Source organism: Leopardus geoffroyi, chromosome E1 (genome assembly GCF_018350155.1).
Source record: "Leopardus geoffroyi isolate Oge1 chromosome E1, O.geoffroyi_Oge1_pat1.0, whole genome shotgun sequence".
Lineage (NCBI taxonomy): Eukaryota > Metazoa > Chordata > Mammalia > Carnivora > Felidae > Leopardus > Leopardus geoffroyi.
The window spans coordinates 46,593,171-46,610,719 of NC_059330.1; the positions used below are offsets into that span (position 1 = coordinate 46,593,171).

At 44.9% G+C, this 17,549-nt stretch overlaps 1 protein-coding gene across 8 annotated transcripts in view; it reads right to left on the reverse strand.

The window, feature by feature from the left end:
• TEX2 (testis expressed 2) overlaps positions 1–17,549 on the reverse strand; it is a 108,027-nt gene that overhangs the window by 33,450 nt on the left and 57,028 nt on the right. For all 8 annotated transcript variants that reach the window (XM_045489476.1, XM_045489469.1, XM_045489472.1 and 5 more), the window contains 3 exons: positions 9,591–9,791; positions 8,118–8,457; positions 6,354–6,601 (listed from right to left, as the gene is read on the reverse strand). In XM_045489476.1, the coding sequence (XP_045345432.1) occupies positions 6,354–6,601; positions 8,118–8,457; positions 9,591–9,791 (789 nt within the window). The remainder of the gene's footprint in view (positions 1–6,353; positions 6,602–8,117; positions 8,458–9,590; positions 9,792–17,549) is intronic.

Below are 17,549 nucleotides of genomic sequence, written 5' to 3' on the forward strand. Positions count from 1 at the left end.
CCCAAGCAGGCTCTGCACTGTCAGTGCAGAGCCCACTGTGGGGCCTGAACTCACAAACCACGAGATCATGACCTGAGCAAAAGTCAGACTAACTGAACCACCCAGGTGCCCCATGGGTCATTCACCTTTTCATTATTCAGTGGTAAGTGTCCTTTAACTATTTTAGGTCCTAGAATATCAGATATATGATTTGCAGATACTTGCTCCCATTCTGTGTGTTGTCTTTTCACTTTCTTGATAGTATTGTTTGCGGCACAAGTTTTTAATTTTGGTGAAATATAATTTATCTTTTTTTTTTTTTTTTGAGAGAGAGAGGCAGCATGAGCTGGGGAGATGGGCAAAGGGGGAGAGAGAGAATCTTAAGCAGAATCCACATTCAGTGCTTGATGGGGCTCAATCCCATGACCCTGGGATCATGACCTGAGCCAAAATCAAGAGTTGGATGCTCAATTGACTGAGCCACCCAGGCGGCCCTACTTTATCTTTTTACAATTTTTTCTTTGGTTGCATGTACTTTTAGTGTCCTATCTAAAAAAGCTTTACCTAACCCAAGCCATAGAGATTTATGCTTATGTTTTCTTCTAAGAGTTTTATAGTTTTGAGCTCTTCTGAGTTAATTTTTGTGCATGGTGTGAGGTAGGGGTCCAACTTCATTCTTTTGTCACGTGGATACCAGTTGTTCCAGCACCATTTGTTGAAAAGACTATTCTTTCCTTCTCCCTGCTTCCCTGAACTGTCTTGGCACTCTTTTCTGTATCCTTTCTAACATTTATTTATGTATTTAAAAAATTTTTAATGTTTATTTTTGAGAGAGAGTGACAGACTGAGCATGAGCAAGGGGAGGGGCAGAGAGAGAGGCAGACACAAAATCTGAAGCAGACTCTAGGCTCTGAGCTGTCAGCACAGAGCCCGATGCAGGACTTGAACCCATGAACTGTGAGACTATGACCTGAGCCGAAGTCAGATGCTTAACTGACTGAACCACCCAGGTGCCCCTAACATTTATTTTTAAATTAACTATATGGTTTCATGGGGTTTTTTTTACTCAGTGTGTAAGGAGCACTTTTCAATTTTACTTTTAAATGTTTGAAGAGCTGTCGTTGAGCAAAGAAAGGGGAAGTTTTGGAAAACCACTCTCCATTTAAGACTTCCTGGTTTCTGTTGGATTCCTATTTGCTTTCTAGGGTTCTCATCTGATAACAGCAAATAGGGAGTAATATCTTACAATCCAGTTCATAGGTGACAAGACAATTAGTACAACTACTAATAATGAAGACAGGACACTCCAAACCTGGGAGGCCTACAGTATCTCTCAACATTTAGGATCTTCCCTGGATAATGAGCATGGAAATGTGTGACACAATCTGAGTATCGGAGCCTTGCTCCTGGAGGACAGGCAAACCACTGTCCCACCGATGGTCCTCTCTCCCAGGCAGGCCACTTTGGGGCACACAGAACAAGCAACCTCCAAGAGCAAATCTGCAGGCAGCCCTGTGGTCTCCCTTCCCGAGCTAACCACACTAGGGGTAATGCTATGCCACCTGGAGACATTATAAAAAACAGAGTTTCCTTATTTTCTTGTTTTCTGAATTACTATTTAAATTTCCTTCTCAAACCAAGCAGACTACCTTGACAAGACAATAAAGCTCTGGCCTCCTCAGCCAGACTCATGGTCTCTCAACTATTCTAGATGTTGAGGTGCCCGAGTAGCGAGAAAACGGCGCCAATACCACAGGGGTTTGGAGACTTCGGAGGCTTGCACAGCCTGTGGCTGTGGGACAAAGCAGTCGCGAGGGCCGGTCAGGGCTCGGTAACTGGTCACTAACCACTAAACAGGTGGAGAACCAGGCCTTTCCTTGAAAAGAGTGGTTTTATAATTCAAGTTTTGAGCTCCAAAGTGGTTTCAATATGCAGAATCCCCTGAATATGTTTTTAATTTTTGTAAGAATAATTACAATATTACTGTGTTGTTTTAGCACTGTTTAATACAAACCTAGTCTATATTTACCAATTACATCCTGGGTGTTTGTAACACAAGTTTGGCTCCTGAGCACCAGTGGCCCCATTCACCTCCTGACCTAGTTTGGCACTGGGTGACGTGAGCAAGAAGGCCCAGTGGGTGGAAGCTGCCACTAGACTTGGAGCCTTCAGGGTAAGAGATGCTCTGACCATGGCCTATAAGGGGCAGCAGCAGGGGGACAGTGGGGAAGGGGAGAGGTTGAAGCGAAGGCCTGGAGCTGTGTCCCAAGCTCCCTCTACGAAAGAGGAGGGGACCTGCTACGCTGGGTAAGCTCTGGCCGGTGGCTGACACTGGTGACGTGACAGTGTAACTTGAAAAAATGTCAAGGGTTCCTTTTTGTCTCTGAGCCCTTTCAGTTTCTCTCGGACTCATTATGTCAGAGGCAGTGGACCCTAAGAAATAACGTGGCCCAGTCTTGGGCAGGAAGAATGAACAGTAATCGCCACATCCAAAGGGTCCATATTTGGCGAGACTGTGGGGGCAAAGGCATTCATCGCTGGTGGGAACAAACACTGGTGCGACGCTTACGGAGGGGATTTGGTAACAGCTCACAAAAATACATGTGCATTTACTTTCTGATGTGGCAACCTTACTTCTAAGATTTTATTTTAGAGATACACCCCCAACAACACAAAAATACACATGCACAAACTATTCACTGCAACACTGTTTGTCATTGCAAAATACTGGAAACAACCTCTATGCCCCTATAAAAGAGAGAATGTCTATATACTGTGAAACATTTTTACAATGGAGTAAGTACTTTGCAGCTGTTTAAAAACAAGAGGAGGGAGAGACATCTATGAACTGATGTGGAGTGATTTCCAGAATGTACTGGTAAGTGAAAAAAGTAAGGTACAAAATAGTATCCATAATATGCTACCATTTGACTAAGACAGAAGGGGCAATAAAGCCAGAAAGGATAAACTAGACACTAAGGAGATTGGCTTACGTCAGGGATGGAGGAATGGAAGAAATCGGGTGGGGGAGATGGCCCTTTTCTGAGTGTAGGTCTTTGCACAGCTTTGACCTCTGGAACCATGTTAATGTTTCACACGCACACAAAATTAAAAAAAAAAAAAATTAAAAATGGAGGGAAAAGGTCCTTGGTTGCTCAAACTGCAAAATTAATAAGAAGTAAAACTGGTTAAGAACTACTTCCCCTGACTTAATTCAAGGAAAGCATGAAAAGAAATAAAAGTAGTACAGGAAGCTATAGCAGATCTTCCTTCCCCCAAATGGCACAATGGTATTTCCCAACCCACACGCTCTTCCAAGAACTTGCTACTTCTTCAGCAAGAAGCAGAATCTATACCCCCATCCTTGAACCTGGGAAGGTACACTGACTGCTCTAAAAGAACATGACGGAAGTGATGTTATTTTACTTCCACGACTAGGTCATAAAAAGTGGCTCTTTCTCTAGAAAGACTTGCGCTCAGAACCCAGTCACCAGGCCACACGGAGAAATGAGCTCCCAGCCAACTACCAGCATCTGTGTGCCAGCCGTGGGAGTGAGGCCTCCACTCCCTGGATGCCTCAGCTCCTCTGGCCCCCAGTCCGGCCTCCTCAGCTGACACTGTATGGAGCAGAGAGAAGCCTTCACTGACAAGCCTAGTCAAAGTATAAGTCGGTAAGAAAAATGAGTAACTGTTATGCACGTTAGGCCGCCACATGCTTCAGGCAGGCCAAGTGGATGCTGGAGCCCGGCACCAGGCCTCATAGGCCTTCTTCAAAAGGATAGTCATCCCGTTCACACAGTTCTGCCTCTCTGGTTTCCCAGCCCACGCAGACTGGAGTCACTGCATTAAGGGTGGGGGTGGGAGATGGGGAAGCACTCAAGGAAAAGCAGCTAGAAGGATGCGTACAAACAGCAGCCAAATGGCAATGGAGATGAACGGCTGCAGAATCCGCACCAGGATGGCTCCGACGGGGTGAGAGGCCTCTGACCTCAGCAGGCCTGCATGACGACAAGCTTGGATTTGTTTGTTGTTAAGTTCTTCAATTATCAAGATTAAATCGTCCCTGCCTGCTCTGCCTAAGGGGGCCAAGAAATGCAATGTGGCTTTTAAAGATTTTCATCATACTTAGAAGACGAAAAACATGTTTTGACACTTAAAGAGGTAAATGCCAAGTACTCAGAAAGGAGGTTTGCAGTAGAGAATCCCCCAGTGGCAGCGATGCTGGGTTGAGGGGCTGGGCTATGAGCCATCAGGGCCCCCCAGCCCCTCCTAGGGCTTCCACAGACCCCAGTGGGGACATGACACAACAAGCACATGTAAGAAACACTGAGGAAACAATGTTCTAAAACATGTTTGCTTTGTTTTGTTTTTGAGAGAGAGAGAGCGAGCGCTCACATGTGAATGCAGGCGGGGGGTGGGAGGCGGACGGGGAAGGGTGGAGTGAGAGAATCCCAAGCAGGCTTGTGTCAGTGTAGAGCCAGACGTGGGGCTTGATGTAGCTCACGACCATGAGACCATGACCTGAGATGAAATCAAGAGTCAGATGCTTAAGCAACTGGGCCACCCAGGCCTGTGTTTTTGTTTTTGTTTTAAATCTAAGGAACTCTTTCAAAAGGCAAGAATTTTATTAAATAATTTTCTTACATTAGTAAGAATACAATTATCTTCCTGATTTCCCTGAGTCTGATGAGAGGCCAGACAGCTGATAGCCCAGGAAGAAAAGGGATTTGGGGTAGGGGGATTCGTTGGTGGTAAACAGGACATCCCTAGAATCGTTTTGTATTACCCAACCCTGGCCTAGAGGAAGGTCAACTTCCCACTTTAGCTGGTAACTTAGGTCAGAGGGCAGAGGCAGTGGGTGAGAGGCCGGCAGAGGCATACGGTTTGTTTTTGGCTGACAGAGTCAGCTGAGTGAGGGTTCAGGGGCCTCTTCCGCACTGAAGGCGATCAGTGAAATGAATGAAAACCCATGACTGGCTAACAGCGCAAAGAAGGCGGCACCAAGTGCTTCCTGTTAAGAACAGAAATACAGTCACTGTAAGAGGTCAAACACTGTAGCAAGCTACTGAAAATGAGAAAAACAGGCTTTGTGCTCCACAGGCGGGAGGCGGTGCTTAGGAACTGAGCGGAGTAGCGGCGGGAGGCCTCAGGTCCAGCACAGTTTCAGAATGGCCAGCAAAATGACAGTCGTGGCAGCTGAGGGCCTGGGAGCCCCCAGGCCAGGTTTTGTACATGCCGTCACTTAGCAACTGTGAAATTAAGCTACTCAACTGGGTGAGCCTGTTTCTCCATCTACAAAATGGGAGAGAAGAGCATCTAATCTGCAAGACTGTTTAAGGGATCACGGTAGTTCTATGGAAGTGCCTAAAGAATCTGGCACATGGCAGCTTATATTCCTTATCTTATCGCAGATGATCTTGAGTCAATGTCCAGCTTGTTACACTGTGGGAGTAATGCGCATGGGAAATCTTCAAAAGCACTGGAAATAGCTCAAAAGCACTGGAAATAGCAAAGGAGTCTGAGAATTTAAGAATACAAAGGTAACTGAGGAATGAGACCTCTATTACTCACGAGCCTGAGGACGTCCCCACTGATTGCCCAGTTGCTCAGGTCAAAGGTTAGGAGTGATTTTTGGCCCATCCGGTTCTCTCACGCCCCAGCCCTAATTCATCAGCACATCCAGCCAGCTGCCCTCCATCCACGTCTCCCAACTCAGTGGTTTTCCCCTCCGCGGCTCCACTCTCCACAGCCCGCTCTCAGCCCCTCACCCGCTCTCTTCCTCCTACCACCCGCTCTCCACGAACAGCCGCTTCTAACTTTAAATAGATCAACATTACTCCCTGCTCAAAAACCTCCCAGTGCGTCCCGCCCTCCTCAGAACCGATCCCACGAGGCCCCGCCTGTCACCACACTGGCCTCATCGCAGTTCCGTGAATACGCCAACCACCTGCTGGCCCCCGGGCCTCGGCCTCAGCACTCGCTGTCCTCTCCCCTGGAATGCCACTCCCACACAGATCCCATGATTCAGTTCCTCACTTTGGTCAGGTCTCTGCCCAAATGTCACCTCCTCAAGGAGGCCCTCCTTGACCACTGCTCTAAAAAAGCTATCTGGTCATTTTCCATCTTCCCGTACTTGGCTTTCCCTTCATTCTTGCCACCACCAGATGTTTGTTACTTGCTGTCTTCCCGACCAACTAGAGTACCAGCCACCTGAAGGGACAAGGCCCTTATCCGTTTTGTTCACTCCCATGTCCCCAGTGCCCACAGCTGGGCTTAGTACACAAGAAGTGCTCAGAGTGCTTACATAGGTAGAAATGAGTTTGAGCAGAAAAGCAGAAAAGCAGAAAAGCCACGGCCCAGGCAGCCAGCTTTACCTTCTTCCCAGCCGTGGGGCTGCTCTCTGCGCTCTGCACGGGGCTCCTCTGGGGGCTTCGGTTTTCTTGGGGGACACACCTGGCCATGTACACGCTGTAGTCCAGAAGCATCTTCTGCCGCACACTGCCCACCAGCTCCTTCTGCTTCGGCTGGGACATGACCTCCTCCACACTGCCTTTGCTGCTGCTGCGGCTGTGGGTCAGGTGCCCCGAGGGGCTGTTGTGTCTGCTATGTGAGGGCAAAACCCCTGCAGCAAAGAAGTGATGGCTGTTAATTCACAGAAAGAAAAGTGATTGCAGAGGAAACGGAACATCGAACATCGAACAACTATCACAACTGGGTTGAGCTGAAAACCAGCCAATAATGCTAACAAATGATTGTTTAAAAAAATATACGGTTTCATTTCCTAGCCTGAAAAATACCTTCCACTCTAATAATAGATAATGTTTTAGAACAGTTTTTATTCTTCTCCAAGATAATTCAGAAGACCTGAAAGCCATGAAGTCCATCTGGTAAGTCCCTTTCTCTTTTTTTCCCCCCCTGGTAATCACTTAGGGTCAAATACGGAACTGACATACCCCCCGGGACAAATGGAAAGTGGGCAGAAAGCTAAGTGCTCACCCACGGCTCGGGGCAATTCTAGACCTACCATCTTTCATTCAACAAAGGTTTTCATCAAGCACTTTCTCTGGGTCAATTCCACATTAAAAGAAGAATGAGACATAATCCCTGACCTTGAATTTGGGCACCCAGGCAAAGAAATCACAGCTCTCTATAATAACCATCGTAACTGAAGCCCAACTGAAGGACTTTCAGGGCAGAAAGATGGGGGTGACTACCTCTGCACAAGAGAGCCCCAGGGCTGACTTTCACAGGTAGTGTCCTCCAGCCTGCCTCTTAAAGAAGTAGTTGGCATTTTCCTGGTGCACGTGGGGGAAGAGCATTCTAGTTAAAGGGAACAGCATATGCAAAAAGGAAGGACAGGGTCCTGTAGGTCTAGAGAACGCCGAGAGGTTCAGCGAAGGTCCAAGTGGGGTCCATGGGGCAGAGGGACAGGTCCTCGGTACAAATGTGAGTCGGGAGGCCAGAGGACTCTGCATTTCTATGGTGATCTCAGGCGTGGCGGACCATGTTCAGGTTTGGGAGCCTAAGAGCACTAGCCTGAAATACTGCCCTGACTCACCTGCCTCCTTGTCACATCTAAGGTTCTCCTGTGTTTCTTTTCTCAGAGGAGTCACAGTATGTAAAAATAAATACAATCCTAAGGAACCAGGAAAGGCAAAACCCCATACATCTGCAAGTCATTCCATCCCTGGTTAAATGATTCAGTGCAAAGGGTTGCAGAGATCAGCTTAAAAGGTAAATGATTCGTGAGAACACTCCTTAGACAACCATCAGTTCAGGGTGGGCTTCCTTCCTACCTACCTGGGAATCTCTCTCAGAATCTGTTCTCCTTCAGACTCTTTATTTTTTTATTTTTTTATTATTTTTTTTTTAATTTTTTTTTTCAACGTTTATTTATTTTTTTAGGACAGAGAGAGACAGAGCATGAACGGGGGAGGGGCAGAGAGAGAGGGAGACACAGAACCGGAAACAGGCTCCAGGCTCCGAGCCATCAGCCCAGAGCCTGACGCGGGGCTCGAACTCACGGACCGCGAGATCGTGACCTGGCTGAAGTCGGACGCTTAACCGACTGCGACACCCAGGCGCCCCTCCTTCAGACTCTTTAAACATACGTAAGAATTTAGCACACATGTCATTACCTGGTTTACTTCCAGAGACTCCAGGCGGCTTCTTGATTTCCGACTTCAGCTTAGATGCCAGAATAAATCGCCTAAACCACTCCTCTTTCTCTCGGCCAGTTCTCCCAAAGAGATACAGTATCTGATCTCGCTGGCCTGATCTCGTTCCCTCCTGAGGATGGGGTGGCTTCTTAGCGTCCTCGCCTCCCAGCTCTCTCTCAGCTGGTGGCTTTTCTTCAGAAGTCTCTTTATCAGTCTGGGCCTTAGACATAAAGTCGTCTTGTCGACCAAGCTCGATACAAATGGGGTACTTTTTATTCCAAATTCGTTTTCGAGCCAAACTTTTAGGTACAAGATAAATCTAGAGTGAAAGGGAAATGATGATTTACACACAAAATTAAGAATTGGCCACACTGTGCCAATATTAACTCATATTATGCAGAACACGATGCAAACTTCATAGCCTTTTGGACTAAAATGAGTGCGACATGATTACTACCCTGTCTACAACACGACTATAAAGACTGGGATAAATTTGGGGCGCCTGGCTGGCTCAGTTGTTGAGAGCGTGTGACTCTTGATCTAGGGGGTGTGGGTTTGAGCCCCACCCACGGTGGGTGCACGGATTGCTTAAAAACAAAATCTTTAAAAAAAGAAACTGGGATAAATGTTTAGAAGTGACCTGCTATTCCTCAAACTCATTCAGAAGCAGATGTTTAAGAATTCGGGAAGCGTTAACAGGTATCTGTAATTTTTAGGTAACAGTGGCACATAAAGTATTGAGTAGATCATCATCAACTAAGTTTGACTATTGACCGAATTTAATGATCCTGGGCCAACCTTACACCGGAAAAAAACAAATGAATTTATCCACCTAGATCTAGATGGTAGCTCAAGTTTATTAGCCTCAAGAGTGAATTTATACAAAAACTATTTTAAATACTTCTGCATCGGGGTAAACTTCAAGATCTCTCACATGAGTTATAACAACAGAGAACCCATAGCTTTTTGGAATAACAAATGATTTACCTTTCTCAAAAACAGAAGCATATAACCCTTATCAAAATGTAGTTATTTTACATGCCCATAATTTCCGCATTTACAGTCGTTATTACCCTAAACCACTGCACATAGCTTTTTGTTTGACGGAAAAAAATAACCCTTAAAACAGATGAGTGTGCTATGCCTTTGTTCCTCAAAGTGTGGTCTGCTGACCAGCAGCAAGAGTATCACCTGGGAGCTCACATAAATGCAGATTCTCAGGACCCATTCAGAGTTGGTGAAACAGAATCTGCATTTAAAAAGATGCTTGGCTGATCTGCATGAAAGGCACCATCCTAAATTATACTAATACTTTAAACACACACACACACACACACACACACACACACACACACACACACACACCCTTTTTGAGGGGAAAAAAGGCAGTAAAGCAACCAAGATTCCAAATGCTTTTCTTTCATTTGCGTTTCCCATACTAGCTGGGCTCACCTTGCTGTCTGAAAGGTCGTAGATTTTCTGGCTGATGTAGGTAACCTCTGGCTTTGTTTCATTGTAGCTTGCCCTCCTGGATATATTTTTATTGGGTTTTGAAAGTCTTAAGGTCCCACCCTCAAGTCGAACAAAGACAGAATGGGTCAAAGTCGCGTGGTAAGTTTCTGGATCATAGTTGTAAATCTCATTCATCCATCCCTGATGAAGAAAAACTTCCATTAGTAAAATTAGAGTACAAATCTAATTGGCTATGAAAACGAAGACCACTGAGGTATTCGGGACACTGAAACCAAACCTAACTATGATGCCAGTGTCAATTCATTGGTGACCAGAAGTTGCTAAGACAAGTGTTCAGCTTGAAGGATAATTAGGGTGGAGGCATAATTTAGTATGTTTCTGATAACTAAAAATCTGGATTTGGGGGAGAATGATAATGTCCATTTCTCTAAATAGAAGGTTCTTTTCTCTTTTCTCTTTTCTTTTCTTTCTTTTTTAAAGCTAACAAGCAAATCAGGAAACTCAAAAGTGTTATTCATGTAAACAGAACAAGTCTCTCCACCTGACCTCCTCTGGGGGTGAATAATCCCATCCAGTCTGGCCTTCTTAAATTAGCCAAACTTATTCTCTTCTCAGGTCACCTGCAAACCATCTTTAGAATGTCACAGATCATATTAACTCATGCTACCATTCCAGGACTGAGAGAACACCTACCGCTCCATTTCTGGCTCGCTGAAATCACACAGTAAGGCAGATGATCAGGAATTAGGCACTGAATATTATAGATATGATCAACAGTATTTCAAAATCCAAACACATATAAAAACTGCAGTGAGTAAAATTGTGCCCCAGGTCTCCCCTCAATAACATAAATGTACTTATACACTGATCTTCAAAAACAGCACACACATTAAAGTGTATGGACAATACACAAAAGCCTAACACACCATAAAATTATGCTAAAGCTCCTTCTCATAGCTGTGATCAATATTCATCATCTAATACTCTACCCGCCCCACAGTACTTTTTCAGATGATACAGTGTCCCAGATCTCCTTAAAAGAAGTTCTCAGGGCACCTGGGTGGCTCAGTCGTTAAGTGCCCGACTTCAGCTCAGGTCATGATCTCCTGGTCCATGAGTTCGAGCCCTGCATTGGGCTCTGTGCTGACAGCTCAGAGCCTGGAGCCTGCTTCAGATTCTGTGTCTCCCTCTCTCTCTCTGCTCTCTCTCCACTGCTCATGCTCTGTCTCTCTCAAAGATAAACATTAAAAAAAAAAAAAAAGAAATTCTCTAGGGAACTTTAATTGATTATCTTCCACTCCCTTCACTTTATAAATGTTTCTGGAACAAGCAGAGAGGTACTAAATATCACACTGCAGTTGGGATTGCCATCCTTTTCAAAGAATGGCCATTTCTGTGGTGAGTACTTGAGTCTCACACTGAAGTCTTGACCTGAGAGCCTCTGCAAACGCAGAATCCTCAGAATTCTCTGTTATTCAATTATCCATTCATCAAAACATGCACTGTCTCTCTATGTGCCAAGTAATTTGTCAAGAGCTGAAACAAAGACTTTAAAAAGGACAGGAGTTTTGACCCAAGGCTGCTCCCAAATCAGCAGAGAACTGGGTCTTCATTTCACCATGTTACCACCCTGCTGGGGTAACCATAAAAAGGTCGTCACAAAAAGTACGCTGAATGTAAGTTAAAAACAGACAAACAACCTTCGTCATGGGGTATATATGCAAAATTTATGAGCCAATTATATAGTTTTATAGATCTCAGTAGGGTGTTTTGTTTTTTTGTTTTTTTTGCATGCGTTAGGAGTATCTCTTCCTCCTCCTAATATGTCACTGCGTCTATTAAAAATGTTGAATAAGCAAGCAATGGCCACAGGAAGAGGGTGTAATCTAGGTGTTGCAATGATCAGAGCAATGAAATGAAAAAGGGGACAGGCGACATAGAGCACAATGGGGCCTGAAGTAGACTGTACTGTTAAGAGTATCAGTTTGGGTAGTTTTATTTTGTTAAGTGTAGAACTAAGTACATTTTTTGATTCATAGTGTTTTGTGTGTTTTTCCTTAGTCTGTTATAATGGTGAAGTACGTTCATCGATTTCTGAATGTTGAACCAATCTCGCATTCTCAGGAAAATTATGTATTGGTCATGATGTGAAGTTGGATTATACCAGCTCACGAGAGCTAATTCTACACATCTCTCCCTGACTCCACGGTCAGTGACCTCACGTTGTTAGCTTACAATTAGCCATGGTGGGAGTTTTTATACCCTGGAAATCAGTGAACAGTATGAAGAGCGTTTCCCCTCGTCCCAGAGAGCCAGCTTACCAGCATACCACTATTATTATCCTTTTTATACACTGCAGAATTTGGCTTACTAATATTTTGTTCAATTGTCGAAGTTCATAAGGGAAAGTGGTCTATAGTTTTCTTGCAATATCTTTCAATATTAGCTAGCCTCACAAAAGGAGTTGGGAAGTACTCCTTCTCCTATTTTCTGGAAGAGTTTACGTAAAATATTTCTTCCTTAAAGGTTTAGTCAATTTGCCAAGGAAGCCATCTGAACCTGGAGTTAGGGTTAGGGTTAGGGTTTTCTTCATTGAAAGGTTTTAAACTATGAATTCAATTTCTTTAACTGCTACTGGACTATTCATGCTATCTATTTCTTCTTGAGTGAGCTTTGGTAGTTTGATAGATTGTGTCTTATGAGGAATTTCATAGAAGTTGTCCAACTTCCGGGTATAATGTTGTTTGTAATACTTCCCTATTATGCTTTTGTCTGTAGAGTCTAGTGATATCCTCTCTTTCAATCCTAATATTGGTAATTTGTACTTCTAAAACAAACATTTAATGCTATTAATTTCCCTCTAAGCACTGTGCCAGCTGCAATTTTTGATAGGTACTTTCAATTTCATTTGGTTAAAATATTTTTTATTTTCCCTTATGACTATATTTGGACCAACAGGCTAATTAGAAGTATGCTGTTTAACTTCCAAATATTTGGGAATCTTCCAGATATCTTTGTTATTGGTTTTTAGTTTTTAATTCCATGATGGTCAGAGAACATGCTTTGCCTAATTTCAGTTCTTTTAAATATGTTGTGTTTTTTTTTTATGTTTATTTATTTTGAGAGAGAGAGAGAGAGAAAGAGAGAGAGAGAGAGAGAGAGCACGAATGGGGGAGGGGCAGAGGGAGAGGGAGAGAATCCTAAACAGGCTCTGAGCCCAGCACCAGAGCCCGATGCAGGGCTCAAACCCACAAACTGTGAGATCATGACCTGAGCCAAAATCAAGAGTCAGATGCCCAACTGACTGAGCCACCCAGGCATCCCTAAATTTGTTAAGTTTTTATGACCCAGAATATGGTCTATCTGGTGAATGTTCATATATACTATAAAAAATATGCATTTTCCAGAAATATATTTGTCTTTTTAAACAACGTTTATCTAAAAGGTTTCAAACAACATTTTCACTAAAGATCTCCTGCATGTAAGCCACCATTTTCTTTTTATTTCAATTTGGTTGCAGAAAACACTTTCTTACATAAATAGGCTTACTAGGCCTAAAGTTCTAAAGGCAAATAGATTAATAAAGGACACTTTCTTACATAAATAGGCTTACTAGGCCTAAAGTTCTAAAGGCGAATAGATTAATAAAGGACTTGAAGCAGATCCGATTTTTCTGGGCTACTTCAGAGCCATGCTGAAAGGCCACGTTGTAGTTACTTGCAGAGCTACTAAAACCAAGAAGAATCCATGGAGGGAGGGACGGAAGGGCTGGCGCTTAAGACTTTCTTAGGGTCAGGGAATGATAATGAGATTAAAAGAGCAACCTGCTATCCGTGTCATCTATGAGCCATTTAGCCATACGGTCCCCACCAGGGATTGCTCTTCTTGAATTATTTCATTCTGAGCACACATCTACCTAGAAGAGAGGCTACCTGAGGATACACAGCATGTGTGATACCCTCTGCGGGTACCTGCATCTGGTTAACGAGAGCAATCATTTCCACAGGGCTTCAGGGATTGGCTTCTAGCCACAAAGCCATGCTCTCAATCCAGCAGCCTGAGCTCCTTCCCAAGCCAGAGAGCCAGCCCTCCGGAGTTCTTGCTGGGGGCAGCCCGCATCCCCCCAACGTGGCCGTGGCTCTGAGACGACATGTGGTTGTCCTCTGCTGACTGCTCTGACAGGTAACAGGCCACCCTCCGCCACTTGCCAAACTGTAGAAATACTAGAACAACCTGATTTAAAGGCACGTGGAAGAGAAAAGAGAGTTTTAAGTCATACACAGTACAAAAAGAAAATCGTACACCTGCCCCACTGGAAGACACAGCAGTGAGAGGCAGGGGGAGGCCTGGGAAGACAATCTAGGAGATGCCTTTCCTTGGGAAAGGTCCAAGGGGCTCCAAGCTCCCTTCCCCTGGCTCAGGGCTTGCTTGGCCCTCCTTCTCCCTATCTGCTCTTTCAGAACCACCAGTGGCTGCACTCCAAACACAAAGGCTCCCATGGCTCCTCCTTCCCTTTTATCTTCACATTGCCTTCTTCCCGCACTACCATTTTCTTTTCTTCATGTTACGGAGTTACAAGAGGCTAAAGCCCATACCTGCCAACAAACAAATACAACCCACGAGTCAGGATTTCAACTGCATGGTTCGAATTTGATGGTCTGCGGTGGACCATCGTTGGTTAGCTTAAGTGAGGCCTGACCCTTGCTCATACTTGATTACAGGACAGACTGCTGGTCCAAACACATGCCCTGAAGCCCGCCCACAAACATGAGCAGAACATGAGTCTGACACACCTGTGTTCCAATCCTGGCCTCACCACTTGCTGACTGCCAAGTTGGATGATGCTTACCCTGTTTTCTCCCCAGCGAGAGCGTCTAACATGGCTTACTTCCCAGCTTCATGCCTCCCCCGTCCCCACCTCACCCTCTGCTCCAGCTGTAATCAACTTCTCCATGCTAACAGCACTTTGTTGAAGTGCAGTTTGCATATGTAAGTAAAAAGGATACATCTTACACATAAGATTTTAAGATATTAATATTAATATTTGTAATAATAGCTGACATTTGAGCTCATACTATGATCCAGGCACTTCAGGTGCATTATCTGCTTCTGCCAATTACCCAAGGTTTTCCAAGTGAGGAAAATGAGGAGAGAGGTTATGTGATTTGTCTAAAGAGTGGTTTAAAGAAACCAAACCAAAACAAACAAGCAAAAAAAACAAGTGGCCCAGAGAGTGGCAAATCCAGAACTTAAGCCAAGTCTACCTGACTGTGAGGCCCAGGCTCCTACCTCCCCTCCATGGCATGGCCCACCTTCTGTCTGGCTGGTCATCCCCCAGGTCACAGCAAAGGTGACACTTCTGCCAGGGAGTCTCTATGATCACCTAGGCTCAGTTCTCTATTATCTTCCTCCTATCCCTGTATCTGTTAATTGCCTGGTCTACTTGAGTACAAACACCACAAGACAATCAGAGTTGTAACAAGTGGTTGTTGACTGAATACATGAACACAGCCCAATCCAGAGGGTGCCCAAGAGGATTAAATGAAATCTGTATGTAAAGCACAAGTGAATAGGACAGGCTGGTGTGCTCTTCACAGCCTGGTAAGTATCGTTCTAGCTGCCTAAGTGGAGAGAAGCAAAGGAAGGAGCTGAGATCCTACCAAGTGCAGAGAGTGGTGGGGGTTACTTTGAAGCAGAAGGCTTGGTCACTGCTCCCAAGGAGAAAACCAAGTTATAATTGCACAAAATAGCACAGAACGAGAGAATAAGTTGATCATACTTGAGCACACCTAGACTGCCTGGGTGGCTCAGTTGGTTTCGGCTCAGGTCATAATCTCACAGTGAGTTCGAGCCCCGCGTCGGGCTCTGCGCTGACAGAGCGGAGCCTACTCAGGATTCTCTCTCCCTCTTTCTCTGTCTCTCTCTCTCTCAAAATAAAAAAATAAACTTAAAAAAAGAGAGAGAATAGGTATCCTTGGGAAGAATCTTAAGAGTTAAGATTAAACAGTAAAAAAGAATTGAAGTGCAAAAAAGGCTTTTCAGGACAGAAACTAAATTAGCCATTTCCCTACAGCAGAGAAAGGTAGGTGCCGTGACTGATACCGAGGTTTCCTGACTCTCATGCAGAGCTCTTTCCAGAACATTACAACCTTTGAAAGGAGACCCTGATGGACTCAAAGGGGCTATTTCTCGACCCACATTAGTCAGGACGCTGACTGGCTATTCGGACGCCTGGACCAAGAGGTGGCCAGGCATGATCCTCCTGCTTTTGTCCCCTGATGCATCCTACTGACCCCAAACCAGGCAGGCTGTCCCTGCAGAAAGCGATCTCCCAATACAAACCCAATTGCCTTTCATACCATCACTCAGCCCACTTTTTCCCGCAGCTTGACCAACTCCCTGGATTAAGCTGCAAACAGCATTTCCAGATCTAAGTCAAATATCAAACTTGAGAGCAGTGCAGCGACTTCAAGGCCTGCACCCTGTCCCTCGAACACGCCCAACCGTCTACTGCTCAGCTCTCTAACATTCTCAACCCTGAATTTCTTACCAAGATATTTCTCCAATTTTATTTTGTTATGGGACATGGGAGTGGGTATAAAGAGATATGCAGTCAGCAACTCATTCCATCTCAACAGCTCAACTAAAAAAACTCAGAGATTTGGGGCACCTGGGTGGCTCAGTCGGTTGAGCGTCCGACTTCAGCTCAGGTCGTGATCTCACGGTCCAGGAGTTCGAGCCCCGCCTCGGGCTCTGTGCTGACAGCTCAGAGCCTGGAGCCTGTTTCAGATTCTATGTCTCCCTCTCTCTGACCCTCCCCCATTCATGCTCTGTCTCTCTCTGTCTCAAAAATAAATAAAGGTTAAAAAAAATTTTTTTTTTTTTAAATAAAAAAACTCAGAGATGTTCTCAACCTACATGAAAGCAGCTCAGACAAGCCTTGTCTCTTTCTGAGGCTGGAACTGTTAAAATGGAGACAGTGCATACACTAGGGGACAATGACCACAGTCAGCTGGGCTGCAGCTGTCTGGCCCACCGACTGGTCCTGTGATCCCATCTGTAAAAGGTCAGGGGTTTCTCTTCCATCCTCTACTGGATTTAGAAGCCGTATCTGGCTGAAAGTACAAACCACAACCTATAAAGGGACTCATTTCATACTTGGAAAGATTAAAAGCTGCAATTAACCTTTTGCAAAATAATAAAGTCTGGAAGCACTACTATTATGTTCACTTTCAGTTACAGTGCCAACCAGGAGGTCAAGACCAATGCTCTCTTGGTCAGCTTGATGCTGTGCTGACCAGAGTAAAGCATCAGCCCTCCGGCCCGAGGAAGCGACGGGGCTTCTCTATCTTCAGTGTTGCCCGGACTGACATTCTGCTGTCATGTGGCTGTGCTGGCACTTGAGGCTGCCTGTCACTCAGCTCTCCTGCATCATTCCTTCATCTAGCCTATCAGGGAAGGAGCAAATCCTAAACAGGACAGAGCCAGGGCTGAGGCCCCTGCTGCTGAAAATCATCTCCGAGGCAAATAAACAGGTGATCACTTTTCTTCTGTCTCCAAAAGTAAAACATAAGCAAGATTTTCTCTTTTCAGGTTTTGGCCCTTTTTAAAATTTTTTTAATGTTTTTTATTTATTTTTGAGAGAGAGAGAGAGAGAGACAGAGAGTGAGCAGGGGCGGGGCAGAGAGAGAGAGGGAGACACAGAATCCGAAGCAGGCTCCAGGCTCTGAGCTGTCAGCACAGAGCGTGACACAGGGTTCAAACTCACAAACTACGAGATCATGGCCTAAGCTGAAGTTGGGACACTTAACCGACTGAGCCATCCAGGTGCCCCTTGACCCTTTTTGATGTATTAATAATGGTTTAGAACTGGAGTCGTGAGTTAAAACATGATATCACAGATCATGGGCTTAGAAAATACAGCAGGAACAGTCTACT